Below are 23,752 nucleotides of genomic sequence, written 5' to 3'. Positions count from 1 at the left end.
TTTAAGAAAAAGAAGATTCTCAAGGCCTTTTAGGTTTCCAATTTTTCTTAGCAAAGTTAACAGGCAGAATATCAATTAATAATTATCAAGGTACTTACCATGAAAGCGTTTTGAAAATGGACTAGTTCATTAAAGTAATTGCATTTCGTAAAACAACCTTTGATCAGGCAACCTTCCAAGATTATGTATATTGTATATGTTTTTCTAGTGGTTTTTAAGGGCACTGAATTTTATTTGAGCATTCATGTAGTCAGGGATTTATAGATTTTATAAGAAAGTTAACAGTAGTACAAAACTCTTACACTTCTTTTAAAAAGAACTCCTTTGTTGGCCCTGGCCGGGTGTTTCAGTGGATAATAGAGTGTCGTCCTGGTACATCTAGGTCGCTAGTTTGATCCCTGGTCAGGGCACATACAAGAAGCAACCAATGAATGCACAACTAAATGGAACAACTTAACTTAGTGGAACATGTAGTTGATGCTTCTGTCTGTCTCTCTCAAATCAGTGAAAAAATTAAAAAATAACTCCTTTGCTGAAATTAATATTCTGTTGATAATGTTTGTAAATGGAATTGAATAATAGAAAGATGATTTGAATATACATGTGATCATGAGGTCCTGAAGTATATAGCCTACTTAGGATTTGATTTCTTCTTTGGCCCGAGGGGGTTACTGGTAAAAGTTAAAGTTGCTTAAGCCAACTGTGTGATGAGTAATGCTCATTAGTTTTTATTGTCTTATATGGAAATGTGAGGCTGTTGATGCTGGAAGGTAATTAAGTAGTGCCTAGGGGGAGTACCTCCCCTTTGTCCTTACCTACTAGTTTCAGTTGCATGTTACTGAGAAAACACAATGGCAGTGTCATTTAGATGTCTGTGTAAAAAAAACTACAGTGAAATTTTATTTTTATAAAAGCTTTGTCTACACCTGAAGGTGACAGGCATTTCTAATTCCATTTCTTACAGATAATGGATTAGATGGACTGCTTCAAAATAATTGTTTGACATTACATTTTATTAAATGAGATTGCATTAAATTAATATTTTTCAGTGATTTATAAAATACAGGCCTCTGAGGACACCTTATAATGTTTATCTAAAATATGGCCTAGTGCCTGACCTGTGGTGGCGCAGTGGACAGCACTGACCTGGAATGCTGAGGTCCTCAGTGCGAAACCCTGGGCTTGCCCTGGTCAAGGCACATATGGGGAGCATCTACAACAGCAAGTTGATACTTCTCACTCCTCCCCCCCTTTCTCTTTCTCTCCTCTCTCTAAATAAAATAAAATAAGGCCCAGTGATACATGTCATTTGAGATTTTGTTTGTTGAAAGTTGACTTTTACATGTCAGTACTGGTGGCTTTTCTGTTGTCCCAGGCTGATTCTGTGAGCGTCTGTGGAAGTGAAGGGCGTTTATAAGCGTGCTACTGGTCCTACCTCTTTTTCCTGTAAATTTTGTATCTGTAACTTCCACTTTACACACCCAGTTTAAATTTATTTAGGTTTCATCCACTGAAAACTTAATTTTGTTGCAAGAAATTGAACTAAAATATAATTTAAATGTTTAATCTGTAGTTTGTCAGAGCGGCTACTGTGAAACACAAACTACAGGGCATTCTGATGGAAGGTGCTGATTCCACCAGCTAAGGATAAAACTTAGACCTTTAAATACTAGCCTGAAAATTTATATTTTTACTTTGTGTTGTGTAGGTATTTTTTTGTTCAGGGCCTAAGTGCATCTTTTAAGATAATTGTTGTTTACGTTTAGTCAACAGGGGACAGTGGGTCCATTGGGACTACAAGTTAGAAAACCAGAATTCTAGCCGTTGCTTCATCTCTTGCCAGCGGTGACAATGGGAAAGTTACTAAACTGAGTCTTGGCTGTGGAAAAGGAACGACAGTCCAAGTCATTGTAGGGCAGTGACACTTAAATAAAAGAAGCAAAAACCTATGCAGTTTTATTACTGTCTTTTTTCATACAATGTTTCTTGTGTGCAATTTGCCTACCTCCCTTCTCCATCTCTGACTTGTGCTTGTCCTTCGAGACCAGCTCCAGCTTTGTCTCACCTTTGAAACTTTCTTTGGCGCATTCACCACCTTTTACACCAGTTAGTGGCCTTTCCCACACTGCCACTGTACATTATGTGTATGGGTGAGGGTGGTTATTTAAGAAACACAAGAGAGCTTACTGTTGCTCAAGACTCTTGTAAACATTTATGTATACCTCATTTAATCCCAGGAAACAGCCCCATGAGGTAGATACTATTATCTCCATTTTACAGATGCAGAAAATGAGGCATAGAGAAATTAAGTAATGTGTCCAAGGCTTCCCAGCTAATGAAAGCCAGAATTTTTTTTTTGAGGGGGGCAAAGAAGGGGAATAGAGAGAGGGAGAGAAACTCAACTCATTGTTTCACTTAGTTGTGTACCCATTGATTGCTTCTTATACACGCCCTGACCAGGGCTGGAACTGGCGACCTGGGTCAAGCAGGTGCCGCCTAGATAGAGCTGTCAACCTCGGCCTCTGAACAATGCTTTTTCCACTGCAGCACTGGCCAGGGCTGAGAGTCGGCATTCATTTTTAACGCAGGCATTCTGGCTTCAGAATTTGTGCTCTTAACCATTGTGCTACGCTGTCTTTTGTAATTGTCCTTATCACACTGTATTTTGATTGCAATTTTCATGTCTGTCTCCCCAGTTAGATCTCTGAACACCTGAATGGCTCCAGCTCCTACGCTGCCTAATAACACAGTAGGCACTTAATAAATGGTTAACAAAAGTGTGCTAAATGTGCTTTATGTAAACTATAAAGCAGCGGTTCTCAACATATTTAAAAATGTATTGTATAATAAATATGTATTTTTTAATGGCTTTAGGTGACCCCTGTGTTTTGGTCATTCGACCCCCGCCAGGGTCGTGACCCACAGGTTAAGAACCGCTGCTATAAAGCATCATATAAATGCAAATTAGTATCGCTATGACTATATTCATTTTGTAGGTCAGAGTATAGAATTTACTGAGCTTTTCAGTTTTGCAGTTTGTTTTTCTTGGCTCCCAGTTTTCAAGTTGACAGATTGAAGTATATGAAATGCTAAAATTTTAAGGGTTGACAGGACCGCCTGACCTGTGGTGGTGCAGTGGATAAAGCATCAGCCTGGAACACTGAGGTCACCAGTTCAAACACCCTGGTCTCGCCTGGTCAAGGCACATACAAGAAGCAACTATATGAGTTGATGCTCCCTCCTCCTCCCCCTTTCTCTTTTTCTCTCCTCTCCCTGAAATCAATAAAATCACAAAAGTAAAAAATGTGCAAAGGGTTTATAGTACCAAAAATTAGGTTTAAACTGAGCGCTATTTATCCCGTGATTAGCCTGTTTGGTCACACATTCTTTGCCATAATATTATGGTTTATTTTATATAAAAGAACAAGATCAGAGGGGTCTAAATCATTGGTCCCCAACCTTTTTTGGGCCATGGACCGGTTTAATGTCAGAAAATATTTTCACAGACCGGCCTTTAGGGTGGGACAGATAAATGTATCATGTGACCGAGACAAGTGTCAAGAGTGAGTCTTAGACGGATGTAACAGAGGGAATCTGGTTATTTTTTAAAAATAAAACATCATTCAGACTTAAATATAAATAAAATGGAAATAATGTAAGTTATTTATTCTTTCTCTGCAGACCGGTACCAAATGGCCCACGGACCGGTACCGGTCCACAGCCCGGGGGTTGGGGACCACTGGTCTAAATGACTCTAACTACACTTGTTAAAATTACATAGTAGTTTAGCACTGTAAGTAGTTCAGATGTCCAATGTACACCATAACTATGCTAAAAGGTTTCTTATTCTTAGAGATTCTTTTTAAGGGAAAGATAGGACATGTTATGATTTCATTCATATCAGGCAAGTACTGAGAAAAAAATAAGCTTTTAGTGTGGAGATGAGTTTTAAACTCAATTACTAGGTAAGGAAATTAAGTAATTGTTTCATAAGGAACACATTCTTTTAAAATGTTAAAATATATAATTCAAATATTTTAAATTATGTTTTGGTCAATACTGATGAGTTTGTGCTTTTTTAAATTTTTTATCCAGGTATATCTTACTTTCCTACTTTTTTTTCTATTTAAACTTCCTTATTTTAAATCTCTTCTATCTTGCTTAGTTGTATATTTGTTTTATTATATATATATATATTTCAAAGATATACTTAAACATAGGCCTACAATTGTTTGCTGTCATATAATTTGATCCCTAAAGCACAACTCGGATTAGTTTTTTCTTTAAAAACCTTTGATGGCTCTGCCTTGCCTATCTGTACTAACTACAGACTCCATCGCACTTCAAAGTTGGCCACAATTGGCAGTAATTCACCTTTTGTACCATCTCTTCCTTTCCCGAGCCCTGTATTCTAGCACAGCTGAACAACTGAAACTGTCTCTTGTTCAGGAATGTACTCCATTATCACCCCATTCTGATTTTCCCTCACTACAAATGACTTTTTCTACCCTGAAGACTGACCTTCATTACTAATCCAAAATATACCTGCCTTTTAAGGTTTTCCTAAAAATGTACTATCCTTTTCCCAATTTCCCCAACTGAGTGTGGTTTCTCTCTCTTCTAAACTTTCAGATCTCTACTTTTTTTTTTACTCATATTAGGTGTATAGTAGTTGTTAACTGTCCAAAGACTTTAAGATTAGTTGGTATTTGGCAAAAGTCAAATGAAGTGCCAGAGCATTACTATCACAGACCCAAATGTCACTTGTCCATTCTTCCTAGTGGCTCTTTTTTTTAAAATTTGCCAGTGTGCATTTAACTGCCCCTCCTTGTTTTTTTCCATTTTTTTTGTAGTTTTAGTTTGGGCCTGATCCTTGTTGATAGTTATATGCTTTAAAACTGTATCCATTGCCTAAGACCAGGGGCTAGGGGTACCTGAGTGGATTGAGCTTTGGAAACAGGTCGCTGGAAGTGGTTCCAAAGGAAGTAGAGGAAGCAGAGGAAGCGTGGACATGCCTTGCAAGGTTGCCCTTTCAATTTGGTAAGACGCATCCGAAATATAAGGAGGGTGCATAGGTACATACTCTAATAGGGGCAAAAACCTGTTGTCAAGAACTATTAAAACTTTTCAGGGGCCCTGGCCGGTTGGCTCAGTGGTAGAGCATCGGCCTGGCGTGCAGGAGTCCCGGGTTCAATTCCCGGCCAGGGCACACAGAGGCGCCCATCTGCTTCTCCACCCCTCCCCCTCTCCTTCCTCTCTGTCTCTCTCTTCCCTTCCTGCAGCCAAGGCTCCACTGGAGCAAAGTTGGCCCGGGCACTGAGTATGGCTCCATGGCCTCTGCCTCAGGCACTAGAATGGCTCTGGTCGCAACAGAGCAATGCCACAGATGAGCAGAGCATCGCCCCTGGTGGGCATGCCGGGTGGATCCCAGTTGGGCGTATGCGGGAGTCTGTCTGACTGCCTCCCCGTTTCCAACTTCAGAAAAATACAAAAACCCCAAAACAACAACAAAAAAAACTTTTCAGAGAACAGAATTTTTTCAGTTTAAACACTGTTGAAGACTATATAAATTTATGTTATAGACCATTTGGGGGGAAATGGTATTTCTATCTATAACATACTATCATATTTTCTAATTTTTTAAATTGTATTTTAAATAGTAGGACTGGTTGCTTCTCAATTTGTATACCAACATACACATCTTATTTTTCCATAAGTTGTATACATTCATTATAGCAAGACACTAAAAACTGACCTACTTTATTTTATGAAACAATAGAAAATGATCTCTAAAAGCAGATGAACTTGTGTTATCTTAATACCATAAGAGATTAATTTAAACAGCTTTAAATATCAATCAATGAGGGTTATTTATTATTTGCTTTTTCTGTGTACTTTCAGGTTCTTAGAACTCAATGTATTCACCTACTCTTCTAAAAAACTAACTTAAGATGATTTATACTATGAGTTAGAACTGAGAATGCACATTAAGAGTTGGATAATGGCCTGACCAGGCGGTGGCGCAGTGGATAGAGTGTCAGACCGGGACGCGGAAGACCCAGGTTCGAGACCCAGGTTCGAGACCCCAAGGTTGCCAGCTTGAGCGTGGGCTTATCTGGTTTGAGCAAAAATTCACCAGCTTGGACCCAAGGTCGCTGGCTCAAGCAAGGGATTACTCAGTCTGCTGAAGGCCCACAGTCAAGGCACATATGAGAAAGCAATTAATGAATAACTAAGGTGTCGCAGTGCGCAACGAAAAACTAATGATTGATGCTTCTCATCTCTCTCTGTACCTGTCTGTCTGTCCCTGTCTATCCCTCACTCTGACTTTCTCTCTGCCTCTGTAAAAAAAAATAAAATAATAATAAATAAAGAGTTGGATAATGGAACAGGGAATATTCTGATTTCTCTAATGTGTTTTTGGTTTTGTAAAGGCTACTTTATTTTGCCCTTAAGAGATATTTTAAGGATTCTGGAAAGAAAATAAAGATTAGCACCAAAACTCACAATGGGAAAGGTACCAAAATCAAATGAAGAAACTAAAATGTGAGGCCTGACCTGTGGTGGCGCAGTAGAGAAAGCGTCAACCTGAAATGCTGAGGTCACAGGTTTGAAACCCTGGGCTTGCCTGGTCAAGGCACATATGGGAGGTGATGCTTCCTGCTCTTCCCCCCTTCTCTTTCTCTCTCTCTCCACCCCCCCTCTAAAATGAATAAATAAATTTTTTTTGTGTGAGACAGAGAGAACAGACAGGGAGGGAAGAGAGATGAGAAGCATTAGTTCTTCATAGTGGCACCTTAGTTGTTCATTGATTGATTTCTCATATGTGCCTTGACCGGGGGGGGGGGGGGGGGGGGGGGGCGGGGCTACAGCAGACCGAGTGACCCCTTGTTCAAGCCAGCGATGTTGGGCTCAAGCTGGTGAACCCTGCTCAAACCAGATGTGCCTGTACTCAAGCTGGTGACCTCAGGATTTCGAACCTGGGTCCTCTGCATTCCAGTTCGACTCTCTATCCACTGCACCACTGCCTGGTCAGGCTAAAATGAATAAATAAAATCTTTAAAAAAAATTTTTTTAAAGAAGAAAGTAAAATGTGAGCAGAAAGCCCATGTATGTTTCAAAGTAAATGATTAGACTGCACCTTCTATGTTGACAATGTGATTTATTGATGTTTCTGTAAGTTTTCCTGATTTTAATAGTGGTGAGATGCCACAGGTTCATATGGGAGTGCATATATGTGCACATCATTTAAAATAGAATAAAACATTTTAATTCTGATTTTTCATTTTTTTCTTTTTTTTTTTTTTTTGTATTTTTCTGAAGCTGGAAATGGGGAGAGACAGTCAGACAGACTCCCGCATGCGCCTGACCGGGATCCACCCGGGGCGATGCTCTGCCCACCAGGGGGCGATGCTCTGCCCCTCCGGGGCCTCGCTCTGCCGCGACCAGAGCCACTCTAGCGCCTGGGGCAGAGGCCAAGGAGCCATCCCAAGCGCCCGGGCCATCTTTGCTCCAATGGAGCCTCGGCTGCGGGAGGGGAAGAGAGAGACAGAGAGGAAGGAAGGAGGGGGGGTGGAGAAGCAAATGGGCGCTTCTCCTATGTGCCCTGGCCGGGAACCGAACCCGGGTCCCCCGCACGCCAGGCCGACGCTCTACCGCTGAGCCAACCGGCCAGGGCCTAATTCTGATTTTTAAGAGGAAGAATCATCTTATTTTCTTTCTAAGTTATTAACTAGAGAATTCCTTTATTAAGTCAGTCCTTTGTCTTTTTTTTTTTTTTTTTTTTTTTTTATTTTTCTGAAGCTGGAAACGGGGAGAGACAGTCAGACAGGCTCCCGCATGCGCCCGACCGGGATCCACCCGGCACGCCCACCAGGGGCAACGCTCTGCCCACCAGGGGGTGATGCTCTGCCCCTCCGGGGCGTCGCTCTGCCGTGACCAGAGCTACTCTAGCGCCTGGGGCAGAGGCCAAGGAGCCATCCCCAGCGCCCGGGCCATCTTTGCTCCAATGGAGCCTCGGCTGCGGGAGGGGAAGAGAGAGACAGAGAGGAAGGAGGGGATGGGGGTGGAGAAGCAAATGGGCGCTTCTCCTGTGTGCCCTGGCCGGGAATCGAACCTGGGTCCCCCGCACGCCAGGCCGACGCTCTACCGCTGAGCCAACCGGCCAGGGCTGTCTTTTTTATTTTTTAACTTTCACTTAGTAATTCAACAATGTCTGCTGTCTAGCTTAAGACTCAGGCAATTGATACATATAATGTGCATACATACACATATTTGTAATGAACTGTATTATCCCCACCTGTCATGGTGCAGTGGATAAGCATGAGGTCACCAGTTGGAAACCGTGGGCTTGCCTAGTCAAGACATATGATAAGCAATCAATGAACAACTAAAGTGAGCAGCTATGAGTTGATACTTCTTGTTCCCTATCCCCTCCTTTCTCTATAAAATTAATAAAATCTTTAAAAAAACACTATATTAGCTAAGTTATGCACCCCCCCTCCCCCAATCTAGGTAGCTTAAAACAATGAAGGATTTCTTTCTCACTACAGGCCATGACAGGAGCAGGGAGCTCCACTCATATCACTCAGTGACCCGCTGACAGAGCAAGCATCTTCTTGTACACTACTGGTCATCACCGTAGGTCCGGAGTGCCATCTCTAGCAGTGAAGTGTGGTAGCTCAGAAGTGACTCGCATTGATCACTTCATGACATGGTGGCCAGAACTAGTCATGTCCCGGACAACTACGAGGGCCAGCAAGTCCAGCACTGCCTGTGCCAGGTGGACAGAGCTGAAAATACTTGATAAATAGTATCATCCTTTTGGTCATTAGATATTCATTCTGCTCCCTCTCACTTCTTACCCAGTTGTAGAGAACCCCAAGGTCTTACCAACCATGGCATCAGGCTCAAAGTCCAGGATCTCTTGAGTAATGCAAGGGTACGATGATTAGTGGCCAGTTCGTTAGGAGACAGTGCGTAGTAGTCTCTACATCAGGTCCAGGTGTTGCACATATGAGAAGCAACTTCTGAGTTGATGCTTCCTGCCCCTCCCCCTTTCTTTGATCTTCTCTCTAAAACCAATAAATAAAAAATCTTATAAAAACTTTAAAAACAACAACTCTCATTTGAAAGGAGGAGAAGAGGGATGGGAGACATATAGCAGTCAGTGCGAATTCTGAAATCCCTCCGAGCAGTCATTGAGGGGCCTCCAGGGCTGGGGGATGTTCTTGGATAGACCCTGATTTGGCTTCTTAGCAGTAGCTCGCCTATCTGGTTTTCTCTTTGCTCTTTAGCTTCATCCTCTTGGACCCTCTTTTTGTTTCTGTAATCTTCCTTAGCTATATCTAAAACGGGCAGTGAGGAGTATGCCCTCTTAGGGAGATGAACAGCTTTATTAGCCCACTTCCTGCCCCAAAGTACTTGGGTCCAAAGACCATTTTAAGTCTTGAATAATCACAACCTCTTTTAGCCCTGGCTGCCATCTTTTGGCATTGTAATTTTTTTTTAAGAAAAAATCTTGAGTTATTTATTTTAGTGAGGAGAGACAGAAGTGGGGGAGGAAGAGTATCCCCACAACTCCCATCTGTGCCTTGACCAGGCAAGCCCAGAGTATCAAACCGGCGACCTCAGCATTCCAGGTTGACGCTTTATCCACTGCACCACCACAGGTCAGGCTTGGCATTGTAACTTTCAAAAAGTTACTTGGCCTTTTATTACTTGTTTCCAGGGAGCTCCATGTGCCCTAGTTGCATCCAGAGTTCATTTCTAACCATATTTCATAGGTTTGCTGCGTAAGTCTGCCTTATTTGTCCCATACTTCTTCCCTTCTTCCCTTCTTCCTTGACTTAATTTTCAGTACAGATATTTCTGTTACAATGCCATATAAGCCTTCCTGAATTCTGCAAAATTGTATGCTAAAATAAACAGGGCTTATGGATTAAGGCAGACTAAAAATCTGTGCAACACTAACCAGTGCACTAGTGAAACAATAATTATAATAAAACAACATATTAAATCTCCACTGGCTCATGTACCCAGCATCAGTCAGTGACTCTTTATAGATGTAATCCCCTAGGTGGTTGCTTCCTCCTCTGAGATTCGGGGTCCTAAAGACATTACAGTAGCAAACACTTTCTTACAGTAAAATATTTGTCTATGGTGTGGTGTAGGCTTCAGCAGTCAAAAACTTTCTTTTTTAAAAAACAGGTGGAGAAACATAACCTCAAATTCACCAGACAAAGTGGAAAGTGTAGTGACCATGAAGCAGCTAACCACCTGCGTGAAAGGAAGGTACAGAAGTAGGATACTTAGCTTTATTCTTAAGGCCTTCAGATATTACTAGGGCTTTTTTTTTTTTTTTTTTAATTTAGAGAAAGGTTCTCTTGATGACCTCAAACATTAACTTGCAGGGGAAAATTTCGTGGGAACCAACATGATTTCTGTTATACTGACATCTGTCTTTCTTTCTCTTTGTTTTTTAGCGCACGTGAGTGAGAGAGAGGCTGAAAGGGAGAGAGATGAGAAGGATCAACTTGTAGTTGCAGCACTTGAGTTGTTCATTGATTACTTCTCATACATGCCTTGAAGGGGGGGGGGTTCCCCTGAGCCAGTGACCCCTTGCTCAAGCCAGTGACCTTAGGCTCAAGCCAGCGAGCCTGGCTTCAAGCCAGTGACTGTGGGATCATGTTGATGATCTCATGCTCAAGCCAGTGACCCCATGCTCAAGCTGGTGAGCCCGTGCTCAAGCCTACAATCTCGGGGTTTTGAACCCGGGACTTCAACATCCCAGTTAAACACTCTATCTACTGTGCCACCACCAATCAGGGTGTTTATCAATTTTTAGAGAGAGAGGAATGGAGAGAGAGAGAGAGAGAGAGACAGAAACATTGATCTGTTCCCATATATGCCCTGGCCAGGGTTGAACTGGCAACCTCAGCACTTTGGGATGATGCTAATGGATCTATCCAGCCAGGGTTCATTTCTTTATTTACTAGTAGCATTTGAACTAATTCACATTAGAGAAATATGCTTCGTAACAAAATAGAGTAAGAGACTACTTTGAGGAGGGAACCTCATCTTTGGTTTCATTTTAGAAAAGCTGTTTTATTGGACCCCACCTTTATCAGTTGGGAAGTTTTATCAATGGTTGTGTAGTCCAAATATTTGATTTTGCCTCCAGCATGAATTCTAATCAGCATTTGTAGCTCAAAGACCTTAGTTTTATGTTAAGCACTTGCTTAACTAACCCTACAGATTGCTGGCTTTCTGGACTCCTTTTATTCCTGTGTATAGACTGATCTTTGTGTGTGTGTGTGTGTGTGTGTGTGTGTGTGTGTGTGTGTGAGAGAGAGAGAGAGAGAGAGAGACAGAGACAGAGACAGAGACAGAAGGGAGACAGAGAGAGGAACAGACAGACCGGAAAGGAGAGAGATGAGAAGCATCAATTCTTTGTTGCGGCATCTTAGTTTCTTAGTGACTGCTTTCTCATATGTGCCTTGAACGGGAGGCTACAGCAGACTGAGTGACCCCTTGCTTGAGCCAACAACCTTGGGTTTAAGCTGGTGAGCTTTGCTCACACCAGATGAGCCCACGCTCAAACTGGCAACCTCAGGGTTTTGAACCTGGGTCCTCAGCATCCCAGTCTGACGCTCTATCCACTGTGCCGTCGCCTGGTCAGGCTAAACTGATCATTTTTTTATGAATTCATTCTTTGTATGTAATAATTTGTCAAATACAGCCAACAGTAACCAGCACAATCTCTTAATAGTTTAATAGTCCACTTTCCCACTAGAGCTTTAAGTTTTGAGGCATATGTATTACCTACCTTGTGAGATAATTAGATGATAGTTTCACCAGTAATTCACTACTGCATAATATGAATTGCTCTTCTTTTACCTCCAATAAGTTTTCTTGCCTCCTCCTATCCAGCCCCTAGCCCTTTTTTATATATTTTAGGTTTTTCAATGAAGCAGCACTCCACTTCTAGACTCCACCTGTATCAGAATAGGCCAGGTTATGCAGCAGTAGTAAACAGCACAAGATCTCAGTGGCTTTAAAAACACACTTTATGGCCTGACCTGTGGTGGCATAGTGGGTAAAGTGTGGACCAGGAATGCTCAGGTTGCCTGTTCAAAACCCTGAGCTTACCTGGTCAAGACACAGATGAGAAGCAACTGCTACAAGTTGATGCTTCTTGCTCTCCCCGCCCCTCTCCTATCTCTAAAATCGATAAATAAAATCTTTAAATACACACTCTAGGTAAAAGTTGATTTTTTAAAAAATCACTGCACTGTGCATATATCCTGCTAGAAAGCCCGGCGGTCATACGAAATGACTGCTGTTCTAGATATTATAAATTGTAATTAAAATGATTTGTGCAAAGGTGTCTGCTAATTCAAACTGAATTACCCAGGGCAGGCGGCAAGGACGCCCCTTTGCTTACTGCCCCATGGGGTTTCCCCCTTCTATTTGCTTAATTGCTTAAAGTAGAGTGCAATGAAGGAAACCACTGGCGGTACATTTCTTAAGAGCCACCGCTAGCTCAATAAATAAAGGTGATTTAAATAATAAAATGTTAATTCACATGTCAAAGATCTCTTTGTACACAACATTTCTTGTGTAGATCTTTCCATCATTTTTAAGCTTGCCTTGCAGAGGACCATCAATTATTTTTAATTTTACGTCCATTCTTTCACGAACTCTTGAACAGGCAACATAAAGTTGACCGTGTCCAAATGCAGGCTCAGGTAAAAAAATGCCAACACGCTTAAGCGTTTGGCCCTGAGACTTATTGATGGTCATAGCAAAGGCAAGTTTTACAGGAAATTGTCTACGTCTCAATTGAAACGGCAACCCTGTTTGAGATGGAGCCAAATCAATTCTTGGAATGACATGTATTTCACCTTTAGAGGAGCCAGTCAAAGACTTAGCTATTATGACATTATTTTTCAATTGGAGAACCTCTAGTCTTGTACCATTGCAAAGACCCCTTCTGGTGTTAAGATTTCTTAACAGCATAATAATTGCTCCAATCTTTAACCTCAGTTTGTGAGGTGGCATGCCAGAAGGCGGGACTATTTGAATGCCGTGGCAACTTCACCCCATTGGCTAGTACAGTTACACAAGCAACCAATAAGCTATCGGCGACAAACAGACATTTAAGCCGCATATAATAAAGATAAGTCCTTTTAGTCCCTCAAGGACCCAGGTTGATAGTAGTGACAGCAGTCATCACCTTGAAGATTGCTGGTCCCTGTGGCAGAGGAAATAGGTCGGGAGGGTCTCATGCTGGTTAGCAAACGCCCTGGTCTGTGTGTCACATCTATTCCTGATGTACCGGCCAGAAGTAGTAAGAGGGCCCCACCCAACTACAGGGGAGGGGGCAGGGTTGAAAGTCTGTCCTACCATGCACCCGGAAATATTGACTACCACAGAGGATTTTTCTTCATTTATTTTTTCTTTGTCTCCCTGAATTATTTATTATTTATTTATTTTTTTTTTTTTTACAGGGACAGAGAGAGAGTCAGAGAGAGGGATAGACAGGGACAGACAGACAGGAACAGAGAGAGATGAGAGGCATCAATCATTAGTTTTTCCTTGTGAGACCTTAATTGTTCATTGATTGCTTTCTCATATGTGCCTTGACCATGGGCCTTCAGCAGACCTAGTGACCCCTTGCTCGAGCCAGCGACCTTGGGTCCAAGCTGGTGAGCTTTTGCTCAAACCAGATGAGCCCACTCTCAAGCTGGTGGCCTCAGGGTCTCGAACTTGGCTCTATCCACTGCGCCACCGCCTGGTCAGGCTCCCTGAATTTTATTTAACTCTAGCTTTTGCTGGTTAGTTGAATTCTGTTGTCTCTCCTCCCTTGCTTAATCTGAGATAATTAATGTAAGTTTATATAACAGCACTTATAGTAGTTTACATTATTTCCATGGGTCAGAAGTTTTGGCATATGCAAAATAAAGCTACTAGGATTTTCCTACTTAAAATATGAAGTGTGAAACTGTTGCAAAAAGACACATGGTTACATCAGTAATTGATTTTAAATGATTTTTTTGGCTTGTCATTTGTCACAGTGAAGATAGACCACTAGCTTTGGAGTCAGGCAGGCCTGGGGTCGAACATTGCTTTGTCATTGGATAGATATGTGATCTTAGACAAATTAGCCTCTTAGAGGCATAATTTTCTCAGTAAATACAAAATAGTATAAATATATCTATCCAGATATCAAATAAAGCATGGTAGCACTTATTACCACTTCTTTCTGAAATTCCACTGAAATGAAAGTAAAATTATTTTTAAAAGAATAAACCCAGCCCTGACTGGTTGGCTCAGTGGTAGAGCATCAGCCTGGCATGTGGATGTCCTAGGTTTGATTTCTGGTCAGGGCACATAGAAGAAGTAATCACCTGCTTCTCCACTCCTCCCCCTCCTCCTTCTCTCTCTTGCTCTCTCTCTCCCCCCTCTCCCCCCCTCCTGCAGCAATGTTGAATTTATTGGAGAGAGTTGGCCTTGGGGCGCTGAGGATGGCTCTGTGGCCTCTATCTACCTCAGGCACTAAAATATGGCTCCATTGCAGAACAATGGAGCAACGGCTGCAGGTGGGCAGAGCATCTCACCCTAGTGGGCTTGCTGGGTGGATCCTGGTCGGGGCACATGCGGCAGTCTGTCTCTCTGTCTTCTCTCCTCTCACTTAAAAAAAAATTAAAAAATAATAAATCCATAAAGAAAAAGAAAGTGGAAGAGAAGAATAATTTTTAAAATCAACTCTAAAGTTTTGTGGTGGTTATTAAATAGAAATCACAGATAATAAGCCCCTTTACAGCGCATGTGCACGTAGCAGGCATTCAGTAACTACTACGTTTCTTTCTTGAGTCAACTAGACAGGGTATGTGTTTGCAAAAATATATGACTCAGAGGTTAGGAGGTTGGCCAAACAGCAGTGTGAGGTATGTCACAAAGCAAATTATGTGACTTTCTGAGTTTTTTTTTTAATTGATAGTTTTATTTTTCTTGGAACTGTATCAACATGATGGTTACTGTTTCTTGGAATTTAGATTTCTGTGCAACTGACACATGAAAAACCATCCAGTTACTGAATGGATCTAGTGAGCCCTGCATAGAACAAATTTTAAAATGCTTGGCAACTTGGTAATTACAATGATAAGCCTGAAAACAATAGCATCTGTAGTAGTATCTATATCTAGTTTAAAATTATTTAAAGGCAAGGACATTTTCTCTCTCTTGACTAGTTATGTCAATTAGCTGTTTTATTTCCCTGGTCTGCAGTGAATAGCCCACTACCATCTTTGTTCTATGAGTTCTCTCACTGTAGTGGACGATGGTGTCTGATATTGAAAAGAAAGCCAGCGCAAAGCTCTTGTGTGTTTCGTGTACAACACACATTATATTGTATAACAAGACTGTAAACTCCTTGTGGACAGAGACCATACATTTTGGCATATCAGTATGCCCCATAGCATCTAGGGTAATGAATGCTATGCAAATAGTAGCTATTCATTTAGTCATCAAATATATACTGAACACACGATACTAAGTGCTAGGCACTGTGCTAAGCTCTAAGCTTATTTCAGTAGAGGGATAGTGATTCCTGCCATCTTAGAATTTACTTAGAGCCCTAGTCGGTTAGCTCAGTTGGTTAGAAACTCATCTAAATACACCAAGTTTATGGGTTTGATCACAGATCAGGGCACATAGAACAACCAATGAATGCATAGATAAGTGAAAAGAAAATGATCTTCTATCTCTCCTCTCTCTCTCTCTCTCTCCATCCCTCCCTACCTTTTCCTCCTCCTCTTCTCTTCCCTCTCCCTCCCTCTCTTTCTAAAATCAATTTAAAAATTTTTTAAAATTTACTTAGAATCTAATTCTAACAAAATGTTTGTTGAATTCATGTAACTCAGTGAAATAATGGCCCACACTGAACCATTTAAGCAGGATAAAGCAATGTATATTATAAAGAGTTGAATCATTCTAAGCTGTGTTTGTTGTATGATGTAAGTGCATGCTGTACAAAGGAAATAGTGGTGTCTGACCTTTTTTTCTTTGCTCTTCTTTGTAGATAAGATGCTCCAAGCCACTTGCAGCTGTCTTCAAAAGAAAAATCACTAGTGCTCTGCTCCTGCCGCAACCAGACCTGACTTCGCGCTGGTGCTGCAGCGCCGGAAGGCTCGCGCCCAGGTTCCGGGGCACCTTTCTCCACTTGAGTGGTCCTTTGTGGATGGAAAAAGATTTGAGTCTTGATAATTACTGTTTTAAAGCTATTTCTCTATAGTCTGAACTGCTTAATAAAGTGGGCCACTTACCAATGAGCCACACAGCCAGTGCCTGCCAGGAGCTGGTTGAAAACTGTGCTGTGCATGCAGCAGGGATGGCACAGGAAGACAGCCGTCGTGGTCAAGTGCCATCTACCTTTTATCATGGTGCCAACCAAGAACTCGATCTGTCCACCAAAGTGTACAAGAGGGAATCGGGAAGTCCTTATTCTGTGTTAGTGGACACCAAGATGAGCAAACCGCATCTCCATGAAACAGAAGAACAGCCATATTTCAGGGAGACAAGGGCCGTGTCTGACGTGCATGCTGTTAAGGAAGACCGGGAGAATTCCGATGACACGGAGGAGGAGGAGGAGGAAGAAGTCTCTTACAAAAGGGAGCAGATCATAGTGGAGGTAAACCTTAATAATCAAACATTAAATGTATCTAAAGGGGAAAAGGGTGTCTCTTCTCAGTCCAAAGAGACTCCTGTTCTTAAGACAAGCAGTGAGGAGGAAGAGGAAGAGGAAGAGGGTGAGGAAGAGGCCACAGATGACAGCAACGACTACGGAGAGAACGAAAGGCAGAAGAAGAAGAAGATAGTGGAGAAGGTCAGCGTTGCACAGAGGAGAACGAGGAGAGCTGCCTCTGTTGCCGCAGCTACCACGTCCCCCACTCCCAGAACTACACGAGGTCGTAGGAAGAGTGTAGAGCCACCTAAGCGTAAGAAGCGGGCCGCAAAGGAGCCCAAAGCGCCAGTCCAGAGAGCTAAGTGTGAAGAGAAAGAGACTCTGACCTGTGAGAAGTGCCCCAGGGTGTTTAATACTCGCTGGTACCTGGAGAAGCACATGAACGTTACTCACAGGCGCATGCAGATTTGTGATAAGTGTGGCAAGAAGTTTGTCCTGGAAAGTGAGCTGTCCCTTCACCAGCAAACAGACTGTGAAAAAAATATTCAGGTAGGTTTCATCACCGAGAGGGCACTTTCCAGGATAGAACCTGGCTGTTCAGACGCACCTGGTATCTGCCCAAGAGAATAAGTACAATAGAGGCTGAAGGGACAGATTTCACCAGTTTATCTCTTTAAAAGCCCCTGTTTTGGTCTTTTCACAACCCGGGCTTAACATTTCATTTCAAAAGCACTAAATTGACCTGACGCTGGACTAGTGGGAACCCAGGTACATTGGAAGGGGGATTTGTTAGAGGTGAGTGCCCAGGAGGTAAAGTCAACACCGACCCTGCACTGACAGTCACAGCTGTAGGACATGTATTATAATTCATTCTGGCATCTTCTCTGTCAAGGTGGGAAATATAGAGCAAAATTCAGGAATAGAGAGCAGTCCCATTCTAGGCTTAAAAGGATGCCAGATTCTAGGGCAGCCGATGGGGACAAACACCGTCATTCATGACTCAGACCAGTGGAAATGGAAGATCTCCAGGAGTGAGTTTGCTTTTGCCATTGGAGAGATGACAACATTAAATTTGTCAAGAGGCTGAGCCCATGGGAATATGCAAACTTTAAACAGAGGCTGAGCTGGTTGAAAATGCCCACCTGGCAGTAGGGTTATATAATGCTACTGTACCGTATCGTTAAGGTAACAAATTTTGGTGTTCAAAGCAGGCTGGTGCCTTGAAAGGACTAGATGTGCTAATTATATTACGTTGAATGAATTATTATATTGAACTATACGGTTTGCATATATGAAAGCATATTAATGAGTACTTATGAAAGGTAAGTTTGTTAATACATCCATAAAATAGACCTATTTTGTACCAAATTTAAGCTAAATTTCTTTTAAAAGATGTATTTGTTTTGTTTGTTTCCTGGAATACTGCTTATTTTTCACATTTCCTCTTGCTTTTAATCAACAGCAGAGATCATTGCTTTACTTTGAAGAGAGTTTTTTAAAAATATCAATTACCTTTGCTAAAAATTCAGTGCTTTTGGACTGTCAGTTGTGATTTGATCTCGCAAACGCTGGGTAAATAAAAGAAGACTGAGTCATGGCGCCCATACCTTCCAGTACTACAGGGTTTTGGCGTTGAAGTGGGTGCACCAGTTCAGGCCAAAAGGAGTGTGATGTGGTGCTGCCCCCTAGGGGTCAAAATAGGTTCCGTACGATTATTGCTGAAAAGGTGTATCTTGATCTTGAAGACCTTTATATAGTTTTTATTTTTTATCTTAAGTTTACTTTATTAAGTTAGAGAAATGAAAACACTTAATAAATCTTTTTTTGTGACTCTCCTCACTATCCCTCACCGTAGTACATTTAAACATGTATTCCGGGGTTTGGTTGGTGCTAAGTGAACGCCCTTTACATTCCTCAAGTACACTGCTTTGTTAGCCCTGGCTGGCTAGCTCAGTGGTAGATCATGGGCCCGACCTGTGGAAGTCCCGGGTTCCATTCCTGATCAGGGCACACAGGAGAAGCGCCCATCTGCTGCTCCACCCTTCCCCATCTCCTTCCTCTATCTCTCATTGCCCCTGGTGGGCGTGCCGGGCGCATGCGAGAGTCTGCCTGACTGCCTCCCTGCTTCTCACTTCGGAAAAATACAAAAAAACCACTGCTTTGTTCTTAAGTATGGAACCTAATAATCATGATGACCTAGTAAGAAGCGAAAATTAAAACCTGGCCCCACACAGTGGTTTATAGGAGCTGTCTGCCCTTTTCTCACACAGTATCTCAGTCTCCTTGTTCCCTGAAGTGACAGTAATGTTAAGAGATCTTTATTTACAGTGAAATACCAGCTTGTTCTCTTAAGTATCCTAGAGTCTGATGGTTACCTAGAACTTTCTAATATTGTTTTGCTTCCACCAGAAGCATTTTATTTCTATACACTTTATGCCTGGTATTCCAGACTATTAATGATTCATAGTGGTGTTGCATGTGTTTCCTATAGGTCAGTGGTTTTCAATCGTTTTCACCTCAGGGCACACACAGACTAGACTAATTATTAAAATTCTGCGGCACACTGAAAAATATATTTTTTGCTGATCTGACAAAAAATAGTTATAATTTTGATTCATTTACACTGGGTATTATTGTGTTGGCTGTTGTCATTTTTATTTAACATTCTAAGGAAAAAGAGGTCAGTGCCCCTAAGTAGTAAGGTGTAGCATGTTTTAAATTTTTTTGCAGCACACAGGTTGAAAATCGCTGCTATAGATACTTGTATGAGACATCTCAAGCTGGGTTATAAAGGAAAAGGGGGAATGATACTGACAGTTTAGAGGTTGTATAAATTCTCCCAGAGGGAAATATTTAATATTAGAGCAAATTAAACTTGGAAAAATATGAAATCTCAATAATTTGTGTTCATTAAAGTTCCAAATACATTCTCTAAGGTACAGAATCATTGTTATCCTTCTGCAGATCTATAACAATTAATATGTATTTTTTCTTGCTTTTATTGTAATTTTAAATTAGTTTGTATTTTCTGGTAAACACCTATTAGTGACCCTTATGTAGTGGCTGCTTTTGGTAATCCATAGTTTTTTTAAAAAAATATAACCTTCAAGTTATAATTTTTCTTTTTATAGGGATAATACAGACTTGATAAAAGCAGTCAATTCTTTGATATTAGTGGAACTTTCCATCTCTTCTTGTCTTACTTTATGACATTGTTTTCATACTCCCAACGTGTCTCTCAAAGATGCATCTTGGAAAATAGAACACACAGATATTGGTGTTGGAACCCGGACTCCATGGAAGTATAGCATTTGTTTGGATTCTGGCCTTGTGCCATGAATCCAAACACCCCCTTGTCATCTGCCAGTAGGCAGGTATGGCCTTCTGCCAGCCCCTATAAATAAAGATTATTTCTCTTTATCCTGCTCAGTGTGTTTCCTGTAACAAATCATTCAAGAAACTCTGGTCTCTTCATGAACATATCAAGATTGTCCATGGATATGCAGAAAAGAAATTTTCCTGTGAAATTTGTGAGAAGAAATTCTATACCATGGCTCATGTGCGGAAACACATGGTTGGTAAGTTCTGTCTGCTTCTTTTCTCTCACACCTATAATTTTCCCTTGTTCTTTGGTGTGTTTTATGCCCAGGATTGGGCAGGATATGAGGGACTACCTTGCTTTAGTCACTTTTGACTTGTTGAAACCAAATGCAACATGTCTCAGGAAGCACCGCCAAACTGACTGAGAGTTTCCACACCTAGCTTTCTTTTCAGCTTTGTTGTTTCTTTTCCTCTTCGGGACATTGCTGTTAAAGCCTCACAAATTAGTGTAGAAAATCAAGATGGCACGATAACCTTGCAAGTAGGACACCTGTGTTTTTCAGTTTGAGCTTTTGGGTGAACTGAGTGTAAGTGCATTCTGTCTTGCAGCACACACGAAAGACATGCCTTTTACATGTGAAACCTGTGGGAAATCATTTAAACGCAGTATGTCACTCAAGGTGCATTCCTTGCAACATTCAGGAGAGAAGCCCTTCAGGTGTGAGGTAAGGAGTGCCCCCAGCAGGCCCAGGCCGGGGGCTGGCGCTTGTCCACAGGCGCAGCGTGAGAGAGGCTGTGCTGCAGTGCAAGGCCTGGGCGGGTTTGCACCGAGCCCCCAGCCACGTGCTGGGAGCAGGAGCAGCGCGAGCTCCCTCCCTGCTAGGGAGACAAGTGTCCCCATTAACACATTCATTTCTTGGGTTAAGTTAAATTTGGGAATAACATGGGTGTTTTTTCTTTTAATAATTCAGTGATCCTACTATGAGAAATTTCCCTTTTATTAATAACTCAGCTACAGAATTACGCAGAGCCAGAGTTGAGAGAAGCGGGTTCTGTTTTGGGGTATGAAAAGGAAACCGGTCTTGCAGCCTCTGTCGGGTGGGCTCAGGTGCAGCTCTGATGCTTGGCATTCAGAGGGCTCCATGTGTCCAATGCAGAACTGCGACGAAAGGTTCCAGTACAAGTACCAGCTGCGCTCCCACATGAGCATCCACATCGGGCACAAGCAGTTCATGTGCCAGTGGTGCGGCAAGGACTTCAACATGAAGCAGTACTTCGACGAGCACATGAAAACACACACTGGTAAGAGCTTCTCGGAAAGTACAGTGTCTCGGGTACTGGTGCATGGCCACCTGTGAGGCTTTTTCTTTCCAAGTCCAAACCACCAATTTGCATTCTAAGTGGAAGTTTCACTTTAAACAAACCTGATACATAAAAATATAGTATATAATACTGAGCAGTTAGGCTCTATAACTATTTTTAAAAGGATTATTTGTTAGTGCCTTGTAACTGGAGGTTTATTCAAGAGGATGGATTCTTCACTTGGGGCACAGGGTCTGCTGAAATGGTAGGAAACCTATTTTCGGTGTATTTTTTCTCAGGAAAGGGTTCTGGACTTTTAAAAACTGGAGGACACTGACTACTTTAAGTAGAATACCCTCTTAGTACTCTTAAAAGTTTAATTGGATTTGGTTTACCAAAGTTCACTGCTTTTCAGGAACACATCCACCCAATGAGGTTAAAAACTACTTTAACCATATTGTGTTTCTAAGGTTACATGCTCTGTAGCTCATGGGTTTGAATCTCATAGCATTTTGACTATCTAGCTTCCAGGGAACTGACTAAAATAACAGCTCCCCTTGTATCTCAGTCTTAACTTGATATTGTGGGATTAGCGTCTTTGCACAAATTGAACAGTATGAAATATTTTCCAGGTTTCTAAATAAAATCTAATCATAAGATTCTAGGTTCTGTTAGTCTACAGCAGCGATTTTTACCCGGTATGCCATGTGTATATTTTTATAACTTGTTACTTAGTAGACTATGGATAATTTTAAGCGACCATAGATTTTTTTTTAACAAGGCTTTTATTCTTTTTTTTTCTTTCTTTCAGAGAGAGGGATAGACAGGGACAGACAGGAACGGAGAGATGAGAAGCATCAATCATCAGTTTTTCGTCGCACATTGCGACACCTTAGTTGTTTATTGATTGCTTTCTCATATGTGCCTTGACCGTGGGCCTTCAGCAGACCGAGTAACCCCTTGCTCAAGCCACCAACCTTGGGTCCAAGTTGGTGAGCTTTTGCTCAAACCAGATGAGCTCATGCTCAAGCTGGTGACCTCGGGGTCTCGAATCTGGGTCCTCAGCATCCCAGTCTGACGCTCTATCCACTGCGCCACCACCTGGTCAGGTGTGATCATAGATTTTTGTTAATTACATTTCTATATTTTTATATTATTGTTTTTAAATTACTTCCATCAGGTGGTTATATCATAATCAGTTGATTTAACCAATTGAGTTTAACATAGAATTTGAAATTTTTAAGGTGATTGGAGGAAATGGATTGGAAAGGACAGCAGGCTGGGCTCGGGATGTACCCAGAAAGAGGGATATGAATCACAGCCAAGAGCCTCATTGTGGCAGTGATGGAACAATGAGAAGCTGAAAGATAAGAGAAATATGACAGTCAGAAAATAGTACTGGTTGGCCTGACCTGTGGTGGCACAGTGGATAAAGCGTCGACCTGGAAATGCTGAGGTCGCCGGTTTGAAACCCTGGGCTTGCCTGGTCAAGGCACATATGGGAGTTGATGCTTCCAGCTCCTCCCCCCTTCTCTCTGTCTCTCCCTCCTCTCGCTACCTCTCTGTCTCTCTCTCTCTCCCTCTGCCTCTCCTCTCTAAAAATGAATAAATAAATAAAATTAAAAAAAAAAAAAGAAAAAAAAGAAAATAGTACTGGTGGTTACAGAGAAAACAGAGCCCTCCTGACTGTCCAGTCCGTCACTCAGGGAAGTGAGGAGATGGCAGGAGGGCACCAGAGCCGCCCTTAGAGGCGGGGAGATAGACTAAGGACTCCATGTGGGTTAGGAGTTAGCTCCTAGTGAGTGTACCAGGGTCCCGAGGTGGAGGCAGCGTAAGAAAAGAGCGTTCCTTGGTGTGTGCTGGGATGCACAGAGCAGTGAGGTGTGCAGGGCTGCTGTTATGACTCGAGCTAGAACGCAGGTGTTTTTGCAGGGGAACGGGTGGGGCCTATGTGAGATCAGGGGCCCCCTTCTCTCTTTTTAAAACATTTTTATTGATTGATTTGAGAGAGAGAAACATCGATTTGTTGTTCCACTTATTTATGCATTCATTGGTTGAGTCTTGTATGTGCCCTGACTAGGTGTCGAACCTGCATATTGGCATATTAAGACAATGCTTTCTCTAATCACTATCCGGCCAGGCCTCAAATGCAGAGGTTTTTTTTTGTTTTATTTTGTTTTGTTTTGTTTTTCAGAGACAGAGAGAGAGTCAGAGAGAGGGACATATAGGGACAGACAGACAGGAACGGAGAGAGATGAGAAGCATCAATCATCAGTGTTTCCTTGCGACACCTTTCTTGATTGCTTTCTCATATATGCCTTGACCAGGGGGCTACAGCAGACTGAGTGACCCTTTGGTCGAGCCAGCGACCTTGGGTCCAAGCTGGTGAGCTTTACTCAAACCAGATAAGCCCACACTCAAGCTGGTGACCTTGGGGTCTTG

General features: G+C 42.0%; 2 protein-coding genes across 5 annotated transcripts in view; one reads left to right on the top strand and one right to left on the bottom strand.

The window, feature by feature from the left end:
- ABI3 (ABI family member 3) overlaps positions 1-23,752 on the bottom strand; it is a 523,965-nt gene that overhangs the window by 427,930 nt on the left and 72,283 nt on the right. The window lies entirely within an intron of this gene.
- ZNF652 (zinc finger protein 652) overlaps positions 1-23,752 on the top strand; it is a 56,834-nt gene that overhangs the window by 24,004 nt on the left and 9,078 nt on the right. For both annotated transcript variants that reach the window (XM_066364508.1, XM_066364509.1), the window contains exons 2-5: positions 16,085-17,236; positions 20,118-20,265; positions 20,618-20,733; positions 21,166-21,310. In XM_066364508.1, coding sequence (XP_066220605.1) covers positions 16,331-17,236; positions 20,118-20,265; positions 20,618-20,733; positions 21,166-21,310 — 1,315 coding nt within the window. In that variant the 5' untranslated portion in view covers positions 16,085-16,330. The remainder of the gene's footprint in view (positions 1-16,084; positions 17,237-20,117; positions 20,266-20,617; positions 20,734-21,165; positions 21,311-23,752) is intronic.

This window comes from Saccopteryx leptura, chromosome 2 (genome assembly GCF_036850995.1).
Source record: "Saccopteryx leptura isolate mSacLep1 chromosome 2, mSacLep1_pri_phased_curated, whole genome shotgun sequence".
Lineage (NCBI taxonomy): Eukaryota > Metazoa > Chordata > Mammalia > Chiroptera > Emballonuridae > Saccopteryx > Saccopteryx leptura.
The sequence above is the reverse complement of the archived record's forward strand: the minus strand, read 5'-3'. Positions and strand labels throughout refer to the sequence as shown.